The 13,891-nt window shown below is 43.0% G+C and overlaps 1 protein-coding gene across 1 annotated transcript; it reads right to left on the bottom strand.

Moving 5' to 3' along the window:
- Window positions 1-392: 392 nt before the first annotated feature.
- LOC137875025 (gephyrin-like) lies at window positions 393-12,645 on the bottom strand. Its single transcript, XM_068713963.1, has 8 exons — window positions 12,543-12,645; window positions 12,353-12,410; window positions 12,141-12,233; window positions 8,195-8,289; window positions 7,798-7,864; window positions 2,479-2,751; window positions 851-922; window positions 393-480 (listed from the first exon to the last, which is right to left on the bottom strand). Exons 2-7 carry the CDS (start codon window positions 12,398-12,400, stop codon window positions 887-889), a joined length of 612 nt encoding a protein of 203 aa, XP_068570064.1. The 5' UTR covers window positions 12,401-12,410; window positions 12,543-12,645; the 3' UTR covers window positions 393-480; window positions 851-886.
- Window positions 12,646-13,891: the final 1,246 nt, after the last annotated feature.

Raw genomic sequence — 13,891 nt, 5'->3', positions numbered from 1 at the left:
GAGTTGAGTGAATGAGTTACAAAAAAATAAACAGAAATTTGGAACCTGGCTTTTTCAAATAATCAGATTTTCTGTTCCGTAAAATTATGCAAGTTAGTGCACGATTAAATTTGCATATTTAACCAAAACATTTCAGAACACTTGGAAAAAATGAATGTTTTAATGTAGGTAATCAGTTGGGGAAGTTTCATGGTGACATCTATTAGTTCAAATGTTAACCAGGAGACGTCTCTCCTTAATTTGCCAACGTTAAGTCCTCTCAAGGATTTAAGGACAAACCAGATCCATTTGTGTTTGTCTAAATGTATGTTTGTGCGCGAGTGTGTTTGCTGCACGTGTACTCACTTTGGGTGTGGGACAGGAAGCGGTCGAGAGGCGGGACGTGGCCTGGGCGCGGGGCGACTCCGAGGGCGTGGTGCTGAGAGAGGCTGTGTCCCTGGGTAACACCTGCACACCCCGCGAGATAATGGAGTCTGGGATCTGAGATCACACACACACACACACACACACACACACAAGCGTATGCAGACACACGTGCATGTAAACACCACACACCAAAGACCCATAGAGGCAGCGCGCATACACATACTGATATTGAAGATCCAGGAAGACACACATATATATATATATATACATATATATATATTTATATTTATAGATGCTACAAACCTATATACAGACACAAAAAACAGCCGAGACGACAAATAATTCAACATCTCTAATGTGTAATCATATGTCAAACTTAAACGACCACGCCTACTCACAGGGTTGATGAAGATGAAAGACAAATGACCTCAAAAATGTGACATGATGATGACAAATAATGAGATATCGGGGGGCGGAGTCTTACCAACATCCTTCTGTGACTGGACAATGAAGTGGGATGTTACCCTGACAACAGAGCCACAAAGCAGGGTCCAGGCTGCAGACAGGGCAGGATAGGATGATGGGTATGGAGAGATACTTGATGTTGCATGTAAGTGCACAGAGTAGACACACACCACACACACTCACATACACTCACATACACACGCGCACACACGCGCACACACACACACACACACACACACACACACACACACACACACACACACAGATGTATGTAGAGACACACAGTCATGATATATGATACACAGAGATAAATGACAAACTTATGTTAAGGAACAGATTGACTCTTTTTCAACTCAAGATATTCTAACCGTGATGTAGCTCACTTTTAAAATACAGGAAACTCACGGTGTAGTCAGATGTGGCCTCATAATGATAAAAAGAATATTTTACGTTGGGTTTATTAACTTTACTTTTAAAGATGTAACCGGGGCAAATAAAGTCAAAAAGTCAACACATCTGGACCACATGCTGTACATGTATGTCCAACAAGGCCAGTCTCATGTCAAACGCTTCTGCAAATGCAGATTTTGTTTTCCAGATTTTGGAAGATATAACAGAAACGTATATAAATAAGCAAATATTTGTTTTCAAGTAAATCACCTTCCCAGTACGAACACTCTAATAGCGCTCATTTAAATCATCAGGTCCTTAACGTTTTAAAATGCACTAATAGACAAATCCAGAGTCATTTTCCTCCCTCTGTTCATGGGATTGAGCCTGAGACAGAAGCTGGACCGAGAGCTGGGAGGCGGGGTTAAGCATATTATTATAGGGTATTTTAGGGTATGGGTTGAAAAACAGTAAATCTATCTATCTAACGGTGCTACCTGTAGCATTTTTTTGTCATCAATGTGTTATGTTCAGAGTGATTGTGCACCTTTGGTATAATAACTATGCTAACATGCTCCAACTCCAAGTGACAGCATGTCTGTAATTCACACATTTATTACTTTATCTAATTTAAGTGCAAATCAAACACCCAATCTACAGCACAGAGATTCCTGTTCAAATGTATCTGCCATAGATCAAAACAACATGTCAACCTACTTGAGTAAATGTTTCTCGTAAACATGAGAGAAAAATAATCAATTACAAAATATTTAACCCTTAGAGTTGGAGCTGGTGTATGTAAACTGCACACAGGTATCCTTTAGATTGCCCTGCGTATTGTTCCGTGTCAGTAGGACACGTTGTCAAAATTGCGCTATCCCTTTAAGACCACATTTCTACAAACGCCACGGTTGCCTGTCAAAGATGTCGGTTGCCTGCTCTCCACCTTCCCTGTGTTTCCTTTGCCTTTACTGAAGGAACTAACTTCTTGCTTGTTTCTAGTCCAGCTTTCTCAGGAAATCTAAAGTCAAATTTAGACGCTGTCCTGTACATAATGTTTATAGTAATGACAGTCTTGCCTTTAAATCATGTTGGTAAAGACTTATTGATGTTAAAATGCTACCTGCAGCACATGCTTGTATGAATGACATGTATGAACGTGTATAGATGTTTGAAATGGATGAAGTCAGATGAAAACTGAAACAGCGAACCCCTCCCCTCCCCTCCCCTCTCCTCTCCTCTCCTCCGCCCTGGTACCTTGGCGGCGATGGATGCGGCGGTGATGTGGGAGGAGGAGCTGTCCTCGGTGGACGCCACGCCGCTGTCCTTCTTCTCCTCATCCTCCTCCTCGCACTGCACGCCCTTGTCCTCAGTGTGGCGGCAGGGCGAACTGTTGGGTGGCGGCGAGAGGGGCGGCGGCGGCGACGGCAGGTCCTCCAGCTCGTCCGCCGCCTCCTTTACCTTCACCACTGCGTCCCGCAGGAGGTCGATGGCGTGCGGCAGCGCCGGCAGGATGAACTGGAAGCATTCCTGGAAGCGTAGAAGGACGGAGACGTGCAAGAGGGAGAAAATATCAGTGACAGGGATTTATTGTCTCAGACAATAGCAGCCAGAATGAACAAAATAAACAGAATAAAAGGCCAGTAGATGTAGTGTTATTACCTGCCACATGTTACATTTAGTAAGATGTATATTTCCACAATACTTATTCCATCAGTACAGCAACCGTTTATGGTTTTTCCTCACTAATTAATGAGGGACGTGTCAAAGCTCTTCTACGTTGCTATTTTTTTTTGTTGAGCTTCTGTGATGGAAACTCAACACCTCCTGCAGTTGTTTCACACAGAATGCCTCACAAACCCATCAAATGTTTTCAGCTACCTTGACTTCATTAGCCCATCAAGGATAATGTATGGTAGTAGCCAGAATTGTTGTGTTATGTGTTGTAATTATGATGGACTTGCACTGAAAATCACGCTTGTCAGCAAAACTAGAAAACGTCTTACAAAAATATGATGAATTAAACTTAAATACAGAGAAAGTTAGACATAAAGGCCTTTCTCTAATCTACAGTAAATCTGTTTTTAAAGGGAAAGGCTTGCTCCCTCTGTAGTTGAGGTATTTGACATCAACAGTACACGGCTATAACCACTTATACTGTTATCTACTCAGTCCTATGTGACAAATACAGTGCGTGACCCTGCTTGAGGCAGTCGAATCACAAGCAGAGATTTCCTCTTCAGCCTCAGCAGATCGCAGCGCCTCCTTCTGGCCACATTTATCATAGCTGGAGCTCGTTCCTCCCTCCATCCATCCATCTCCTTTCCCCTCTCCAGTGTCTCTCCGGGTGTCGGTGTGCCTGTGGGCTCCTCGGCAAGGCTAAATGCTCCATTCTCCTCACTCCCAAGACAAGAGCTAATCTGTGAAATTATTTATCTTCCTGTGTATTTTAAGCATTGAGAAGATACATTATTAATCGCCCCCACGCTTTACAGTATCTACGCCGGCTGCAAACTGGCATTCCGGGCAAACCTCTCTCCACTTCACGTCCCATTTTATGTGTGCATATCACAGGCCGGATTAAACATGACAGTGGTAACCTTGATTTGACTGAATTTGAAATCACGTAGATCCACACTGGGATGCACACGGGGCCTAGAATAGCATCCTGCACCACTGTTCATGAAAAATACAAAATAAAGAGAGCAGTGAGACTCCTCGGATTGGGAGATGAAAGAGATTGAATGGGTTACCGCGAAGCCGCCAGCCCTGCTGTGTAGCCGCAAGCTAACCTTTCCACCCATACCCCCGCCTTCACTCACACACACACACACACACACACACACACACACACACACCTCCCAAACCCCACAGCACACAGTAGACTGTTTATGCCTCTTGCTGGGGTGTTAGAAGCCCACATCTGAACATTTTGGAAGACGGGGAAAGGAGAGTTGGGCTGAAGTGGGGAAGGATTGGGCAAAAGGAGGAGTGAGGATAGTGTCAAGAGCCTGGAGACATTCCTCCTCTCCCCTTTTGTGCTTTCATTGCGTGCCGGGAATTTTTTTTTAGGTACGTCAGGAGTGTTTTTTTTTTTTTTTTTCTTCTCTGCTCTTATTCTCTGTTTTGTCCTGAAGGAGAGTAACTGTCAAGAACACTAAAGAGCAGAATCCCTCGATATACTGCCAGCGGATGAGAAACACAAACGAGAGGGAAGGATGGAGGATGAGGGGAAGGCACTGCTGTTTTGAGAGGGGGGGGGGTTTGCAGGAGATGACGAGAGAGTATGACAGACAGAGAGAGAAAGGGAAAGAGTGAGTGAGACAGGGAGGAAGAGATCTCGAGATATGAAAAGAGACAGAGCTGGAGAGACAGAGATTCGGTGAGAGAGAGAGAGCAAAAAAGGAAACTGCAACAAAAAGAGAGTTCGACATAAATAAAATAAAAGACGAGAGAGTGAGGAAATGAGAGTGAGAATAGACAAGAAATTAAGAAAGAAATGGCCACCATCTAAAACACTTGATTCGTACAACAAGGGGACATGCTTCAATTTCTAAACCACAAAAGTTGCAACAAATTTAACTCAAACTAGTGCAAAAGTCAGCTCCCCCGAATGTTAAAGACCGTTTTTATATTGGCAATATGGACCAGTTGTGTGGGGGGCCAAATTAATGGTCAGGATATTATGACACAAGTGAAGCCTTTTATCTCCCCTACTTCAAAAGAAACCCTTCAGTGAAGTCTATATCTGATTTTTACTCTTGTTACCAAGTTTAGTCAGTGCATAGTGTATGCAGATTGAGCAGCTGATGGGAAAATGATGGACTATGGGATGGGAGGGCAGAAAAAAAAAAACAGTTTCTGCCACACTAAGTCCTGTTTACGTCTGCCGCAATTCCCTCTAGTCATTGCACTTTCATTGCAATTTACTGCTAAATGATTTACTTCTTAAATCCTGTAAAAAAAAAAAAGTCTTCCTATAAAGCAAAGACAAAAGGGTTGTGTTCAGTTGAATTAGGGACATATGGGGCTGGAAACACACATTGCTTTGTTTTATGGGCTAACAAGCTTAATGGGTTGAGAACCTGGATGACTTCCTTTTTTATTAAAAATCAGTCTCCTGTCGTCGTGGTTGTGACTGGGGGTAAGTACCTGACGAATGGTGTAACACAGTGATCATACCTCACAGGGTACATTTGCAATCAGTTCTGCGTTTTTTTTTGTCTTCTTTTACAAAAAAAAATCCCCCAAAACTTTCCCATTAGACAGAAATGTCATCACAGTGGGTATAAATGTCTTTCCCACAGGTAAACATCATCACTGCAGGCTGGAAGCATCATCACCAAAAGTTAAAATGTTTGGTGATGAAGTCATCATCGCATGAGGAAATGTAATCAAAACAAGGAGAACGATGCTTGGCACAGGTAACAAATGCATTAGTGCAGGTGTATATATATATATATATATGTCATAAGCACAGGAAGAAACATCATTGATGCAGGTAGGAATGAATGTCTTTCCTGTGGGTGGAGATGTAGACACCACCTGGCAACAACGTTACAGCTGCAGGTCCTCATGTGATGTCCAAGAATAGAAACGTTACAGAAGGAAGTCTTTCTTTCCTTATCTTTCATCAAAAGGTGAAAGCCAGCATGTTTCATAGACTGCAACGCAGTCATTTCATTTGGATAACATTAATCTGCAGGTTGACCAATTTGAACCCTTTTTAATATCTGATATGTTTTTGATGTGAAGACAAATTCAAAACACTTTAAAAAGGTGCAGACTGGACTTTTCAAATCTTAAAACAGGAAGTCTGTGTTATGAAGTTGGGGTGTGGAGTTTGAAAGATGGGAGGCATTTACCTGGCAGGGGGAAGTTTAACAAAATGCAATATTGAGTTGCATTATGGGAAATGTAGGATCCAGTATTTGCAAAGCTTGACCCACACCTAAATGTCAGAATATCTCTTCTTCTTCTGCTTCGATTTGACTTCTCATTTTTGATCTGTCTCTTGTAACTTAATAAAAGTACAAATCACTGGAGTACCATTTAAAAACAATTTCTGAATAAACAAGGATTCATGTATTCATGAAAGCATGAATAGAACCCTAAAAGCTTCCATTCAAAGTCATGATGTTTAGAGATCAGTTATCAGGTCACATTGGAGATATTCCAGACGACCACCTCTGAGGCTAAAGATAATCCCCACTGAAATCATCTACAAAAGGTGAAACACCAAGATATCATCACAATATGGACAAAACGCAAACAACCAGGACACACAACTGTGATTGAGTTGTTCACTATCTGACAGCGCATGAGAAGGACTTTATCTGCAGTGTAAATTAGGCCAAAGAGACAAAACCTGCTGACACTCTGACACAAGGCCCTTCGTCTGGCTGGTTCAGCTGGACTTCAGCGGTGTCTTTATGACAGGAGATCATCGTAATAAAAAGCCTGCAATGGGCGGCTTGTGCCGTTAACTTTAACTGGGGGTTGATGAGGGAGACACTAATATGGCAGCAGATGGGGGAGAGGTGGCGTAATTGATTAAAAGAAATACTAAAATCGATCAGGAGAAGCGGGCGCGTAACGAGACAGAGACAGATGCGCGGGTCAGCACAGCAGAGAGGGAGACAGATGGAGGGGGACACGGAGACAGTGGGTGGACACACACACACACACACACAGGTTTACATTACTATACACAAACATGCTCACACATACGAGAACAAACACACACACACACACACACACACACACACACATGCACCCTGCAGCTATACCTTTGTCCAGATAGAATCAAAAACGCAGAAACTTACAAATGTACCATTAAACGACAAACACAAATATTCTCTACTGTAGACATCATTGATCAATCATTGAAGTGAATGCACACACACACACACACACACACACACACACACAGGCACACACTCAGATCCATACACACATGTTACACCTGCTGCTTACATAAACACACACCTACGATGACTGCATGTAGATTCATTTACGCATCACAAACAATCTGCAGTTGACCTTCGCGTTAGGAGCGACATTACCAGCACAATGCTAAGCTAATGCCGTCCACACAAACAGGTCACAGCTGCACTAGATGCAGTACTGACACAGAGCCAAAGGTTTTATGCGTATCCCTCAAATTCAATACTTTGACTTGAGGGCATTTTTTAACAAGAGGTAAAAGTGTTAAACTGTTAAAGATCCATTTACTGGGTTCTGGAACTGTCCCAATACAAAAAGGAGGTTTTGTGTTCACTTTCTTTATGGACTGCGTGTGGCGCTTTTATCCAAAGCGCCTCTCATTCACTCACTGACGGCAGCAGGCATGTCATTGGCCTAACCGTCAGGTGTTTAGTGTCTTGCTCAAGGACGCTTTAACGTGGGGACAGAAGTTCTAACCCGCGGACCCAAATGTGTAGTTGTTTGAATCACAAAAAACAAGCACGGCGCCTGATCTTGTCAGCAGGCGAATTTGTTTCTTTCTAAGCGCTTTGAGTAACTACACCTAACGCCATCATCCACTGGAGAAAGGTCATCGCTCGTGTTTCCTACCTGGGAGCCTTTCTTGCTTCCTGGTAAGTTAATGATGAGCGTCTTCCCTCGGATTCCACACACAGGTCTGCAACGCACCGGAGAAAGTTTATGTGAATACAGAGGAACAAAGGGATATATGCCTCTACCACCACCTTAAAGCTTTGATTCGGTGTATCCCAGTGTGGTCACAATGTATATTATGTATCTATGCGACTCTATTGGAATAACTACCAATGATTAAAATGTGACGTCACGGGACATTTTAACTTTAGCATGTTCTGCATGTTACTATGGATTTCTGTGCTTGTCTATGCTTGTACAGTATATGTTTAATCCTGTGCACTGTGTCTTTATGAGGCTACCTGTTTAAATAAAGGATCAAATAAATGAATACATTGAAAATGATGTTTCTGACCTGGAGAGCATGCCTAGTGGTGTGACGTTGAGAGATCCCATCAGCATCGCCAGAGACATCCCTGGAGCCTCGCGCTCTATCACCTCCTTGGTGGCCTGAAGAGAAAAGGAGGAGGGTCATCAGTGTGATCATAGTCTAACTAAGCATGTGTCCATTACAAGCATTTTTTTTTTTTAAACAATTTATTCAAAAAGTACTACGTAAATACTACTAATGTAGTTTCATATGAAGAGATGACTGTAACCATTTGATGGACAGCAGTTCCTCATGCTTACAAAAGCCGCTGACAAAATGAAACACACTTTCTACAACAACTACTACTAGTACTACTGCTGCTACTATTACAGATACTTTGGATAAAGGGATCATATTCAAATTTACTTTAAGTTCTGATGTCTTATACAACTTGAATTTTTTTCGTTGTGACTCTATAAAAGTCAATATAAAAACAAGAACAACCGAACATTCTTAATTATGGGTCCAGCAGCATTTTATCAAGCAAATATGATTATAGGAGCAATTTGCTTTACATCTTGTATCTCTGGGTACTCATGTTGGATGGTAAAAAAAAAAAATGTTGCATTTTGACCAATTGCCCTTTATGTCATATGTCAAAAGCATGTGACAGCCGAGGCTGTAATCCAGAGTGATTTGCAGTGACTACAACAATAGAGGAAAAACAACAGAGCAATTACAACATGACAGGAAATCAACTCTCAAGAGTAACACCTCATTCAAAAATATTGGGAAGTAAAGAAGTAAGTCTGTAACAGTCTGGCGGATGACCAAGAAACACTGATAACCGTCACACACTCCTACAACAACCTCCGGAATGCATGTCTTGACTAAAAACATACGGACTGCCCTTCAAATATTGACTGACGATCCCTCTTGGACGATCCATCTTCTGATTGTCTGAAGACTGGAAAATCCTGATCTGACCTCTGTCTCCTCCCCGTCTACGTTCCCCATTAGCAATCAAGAGTGATCAAATCTTTGGAATCAATCGAGGAATATGGATTTTTCTCGGTCAGTCAGTGCAATAAAAAAAAAGTTCAACGTTGAATTCAGCCTGGGGGTTTATCCCAGCAGGGATACATATGGTTTCCAGGGGTGGTAGTGTTGAACAAATGCATTTGTTTGTATGTGCGAGTGTGTAGACATGTGTCGGACTGCAGTTGATACGGCACGTTCTTGACAGATAGATAGCAGAGAAGATAGTGCCTTCTCCTCCAGCTGTGTGTGTGTGTGTGTGTGTGTGTGTGTGTGTGTGTGTGTTGGGTGCCCTTGAGTTGAATGACACTTCAAACGCACCATTAGCGAGGGAGAGGGGAGAGAAAAGACTTCAAAGAGATGAGGAGTCACTGATGAGCATCGTGGGCTTGGACTCAGGAGAGGATGGAGATGGAGAGAGAGGGGAGAGAGAGATGAGGAGAAGGGAAAGAGTGTGGGAGGGACGGAGGAGGGGAAAGACAGAAGCAAGGAAGGAAGGAGGGAGAGAGGGGAAGGGTGAGGCTGGATTCATGCCTCATCATGCAAAGTTTTTGATTGAGAGAAGAGGAAGGTGAAATTGTTTGAACAGGCATGCATTCAAAGCAGACAAAGTATACGAGACAGACTGTATGTTTTGGGTAATATTCTGCTTTTGTCTAATTGTAAGAAAATAAACCTTAATATGTATGCTGCAGGTAAGAAAAGGGGGCGTACTTTGAGTGTATGTGACGAATTCTAATGCATCTCTTTATTGCATTTTCTCTGCAAGCATGCAACATGAAAGTAGGAACTGCTTTGATGCATCTATTTATTTAGGTGTTTCATTCACCATCGGCGATCTCACGCAAAGCATGCATTCTGAGGGAAAAGTTCAGTCCTGTTCAACTGTTGAGCCCATACATCCTTCATGCTTCCTGAGCCGTGGGCTAATCGCCAGGAATCAACGCGCTTGAAGAAAGCAATTAATCGAGAATGTTAAAGAAAAATGCAACTCAGTGGCAGAGTAAAACACCCGGAATATCTGCTGCAAACGTAATGAGCGAACAAGCGCAGTCTCATACAATCCTGAGAGAAAATGAGATGTGCGGTGGTAATGGATCATTATTTCCATCAATTTACAGAGGTGGAGATTAATATGACAGCGGCCTATTTGTTCCAGTGACTGTATTTCTGGGTCATATCCAGGCAGATGACAAGATGGGGACTAGTTTAGAATAAAGCCGCTCCTCCATTGGTGTGTGTTGGTGCGGTCTGCTGTCGGAGAGCGTGAGAGAGTGTCCCAGCGTTGCCATGGCTTTGTTTACTAACAGGATTCTTCTCTGTGCTGAATGACATGCCTTTAATGACAAGTGTTGTTGCCCTCAGACTTCTGGATCAGTGCTGAAGATCAGTGTTGTAACAGCACGACTCTCTCACACACACACACACACACACACACACACACACACACACACACACACACACACACACATGCTTGCTCGCTCACAGTGACTCTCAAAGCCTCTTATGAAATCACAGCAGAGACAACAGGCAGTTTTGTAATCTAAGGCTCACTATGAAGTCTCTCGGTGTTGCACAGCTCATCCCCTGCCAAAATGGCTTGTATGTGAGTGTGTGTGTGGTGTGTGTGTGTGAGTGAGGTGGGCTGAGTACATGCAACAGAAGTATAGCACTGCAAATCCCCCCCCCAAAACGGTTTTAATCAAAGTTCTGTGGTTAAGTGTGTGTGGACATAAGGAAAGAGATGAGATGTATATATATATAGAGTAGCATACTGCCTTCATGGTATAGTAGACTGTGTATATGCATTATGAAAGTCTTCACACACTTTAAAACTTTGTATTTTATGTTGCCTGAAATGAAACAGACACTTCGTTTCAAAATCGCATACTTAATTAAAAAAAAAAAATTACTTTTAGTACATACTGCAGCTGCCGTTTCAAAGTCCGTACTTTTGGATGCAGTACGTGTTTGATTGGGACACACTGCTACTTCCTCATATAGCCAGGAAAGCATGTTTTTGTCATACTGCATTTGACATACTACGTAAGGATACACACTAAATTGTTTTCTGACATACTAAGCATGGTAGTACGGGGATCGGAAACAAAAATAATAGATGTGAACATAACTACATTTGTGAAGCCTGCACTATATAACAATTTAAATTGAAATAGTTAAAGAGTCCTAGAGTTTCCCCTGTTACTGAACTGGTGGGATAGAAACAATGAATATGGCATGAGAGTTATAGTACAAAACTTGAGGTGATTGCAGTTTTAGTACTGAAAAATCCCCATGATCTTCTTGGATAAGAACGGTGTACGTAACCTTAGTTACAAGCCGAGGTTGAAATCTGAAATATTTAGTTAATCTGATTCCGTGTGTAATAATTTGTGTCAGTACAATACAGAATTAGGAAACCTGACATTGTGGGTGTAAACCTCCTCTCCCGAAGTGTATTTATTATACAACCGCCAGACACCTGACACCCATTATTTTGAATTGCTTGCTACATGATCCCATATCTTTTTCAAAAAAAAAAGTGAATCAATAAGGATCTAACTTCTGCCTCTTTATTTCCCATGTGGCCATGGGGCTGATTACGCTGTGTTAATCAGTGGCGCAACACGCGTGTGTAATCAGCAAAAACAGGCTGAGGTTCTCTGAGTGAAGTAACAGGAAGGATCTAACTGCCTTTTCCTCTAAGACACGTCCCAGCAGTACTATCAGGACACAGTATCATCATAGCTCTACTGCACTATAGTACTTCCCTACCCTTGACCTCCTACCAAACCATATTTCACCCCAAGTTGTCCTTGTTGATTCTAATATAACATGTTCCTGGCTGTATTTTAATACAACTCTAAAGCTTCATTATACAATTTACATCCTTATGAAATACTACAAACAATAAAACGCGAATGAATGCCACGCTCGCTGTCAGAAAACCCACCTCTGGTGTGACGTCTCTCGGAGCGAAGCCGGTGCCTCCGGTAGTTAGGATGAGGTTAAGTTCCTTTTCATCGCACCAATCCACCAGTGTCTCCTGTTCATTCACACACACACACACACACACACACATACACAAACAATTATTTGCAATCGCGTAACTCATTGTTACGGTATAAAAACGACAAGAAAGACAGACAAAAAACAGGCAGGTACCTTGATTTCGTCTATCTCATCTGGCACTATCTTGTAGGCCGTGATCATACCCCCCAACCTGAGAAAGGTAAGAAAGCCATTAGATTACAGATACAGTTATTAACGTATTACATACTTTATTAAAATCCTGCATTGTCTTGCTACCGTTCCACAGGGAGGTTAAAAGAAGGTCAGCTAGGGAACTATTGACCTTGTCTGAGGTCAGTGGAGAGCTGAAACTCAGTATGACCAGCTGAAGGAAAGTCTCTCTTCTGTCCATATCCACGGTCCTGCTGCCATACGTGGAGTATCCAAGTGGATCAGCGCATTAGGTAACGGTCCCTGGGATATTTCTCAGAGCAATACAGCAGGAAACACCCCTCAACAAAAGACCCGAACATGCACCTCGAAATCAAGACTTTAAAGGAACCGCACGTCTGTCATTTAAGAGAAATCACTGATGGTGGAGAGAAAAAGAGAACAGATGACAAAGACTTAAAGTATGAAAAGTATGAGAGGAAGAAAGACAGTCGAGTGAAACAGGAATGAGAGAGAGAGAGAGACATTGGAATATAACAGCAAGTGAGGAGGAGAGAGAGAGAGAGAGAGAATGCCCTTGAACATCCCCTCCTGAAAGGATTTTCCACAGGACGGCCTACAGAAGAGGGAGCTCTGACAAGGACAGAGCAGCAGCTGCTGCGGCTGCTGCTGCTGCTGCTGCTGCTGCTGCTGAAGAACAGCGATCCATGGCGACCTCCTGTGGCCACAACGGGAACGACACCCCAAAAAAGAACAACCCCAGGCTCAAGGTGAAGGCTCTGCACAGACACCCCTTATGTAACCCTTTCTTTTTTTTAAGGAGCGCTATTTTTGGGAGACTACTGCATCATGTTTCCCCTCCGCGTCAGCCACTTAAATGACATGAGGCCCTCCCTCAGACAAATACCCAACGAACTCCGTGAACATCTGCGAATTTCTATTGCATTTCAGATGCCTTTATCCACACACACAAAACTCTCACCTCCTCACACACCGAGTTAAAAAAGACGAAATCCTGCAACCCCCCCCCCCCCCCCCCCCCCCCCCCCCCGGGAAGCATCATTCACCAAATCCATCCGGCTCTGCTCAGTTTTCAAACTGTGCAACAGAGCGAGGAAGGGAGACACGCCGAGCAAGCGAGGAAAACGGCAGAATACTGCAGCGAGCATGCATGCAGGTTCTGACAAAAGAGGCAAGAGAAAAGTCTGAGAGAATCATCATTTAAGAAGTACTTTTTCATGAAACACTGCACATGCAGGGCTTCTCAGAGCTTCCAATAACTTGTGCGCCCACACACAACATCTCCACACACACACACGCACACACACACACACACACACACACACACACACTCCCCCTGCTGACATGTGATGGCACGAGTGATTTACTTCTCTTGATGTGCTTGGGGGGGGGGGGGGGGGGGGGGCGCGTGGTGTGTGTGTGTGTGTGTGTGTGTGTGTGTGTGTGTGATTGTGTTCATGCATGTGCATTTTTGTCTGTTTATGAGTTTGTGTGTGTGTC

Source organism: Cebidichthys violaceus, unplaced genomic scaffold (assembly GCF_023349555.1).
Source record: "Cebidichthys violaceus isolate CVI_PGR_0920_01 unplaced genomic scaffold, fCebVio1.0.p SCAF_191, whole genome shotgun sequence".
Lineage (NCBI taxonomy): Eukaryota > Metazoa > Chordata > Actinopteri > Perciformes > Stichaeidae > Cebidichthys > Cebidichthys violaceus.
This window is presented reverse-complemented; position numbering and strand designations above follow the sequence as displayed.

Bases quoted from the DNA above. Each gene is read 5' to 3' on its own strand.
- LOC137875025 (XM_068713963.1), bottom strand. From the start codon at position 12,400: ATGATCACGGCCTACAAGATAGTGCCAGATGAGATAGACGAAATCAAG. The intron at 2,752-7,797 runs GTAGGAAACACG...CTACGCTTCCAG, and splicing joins GAAGCAAGAAAGGCTCCCAG to GAATGCTTCCAGTTCATCCT. The intron at 923-2,478 runs GTACCAGGGCGG...CCCTGTCTGCAG, and splicing joins CCGCATCCATCGCCGCCAAG to CCTGGACCCTGCTTTGTGGC.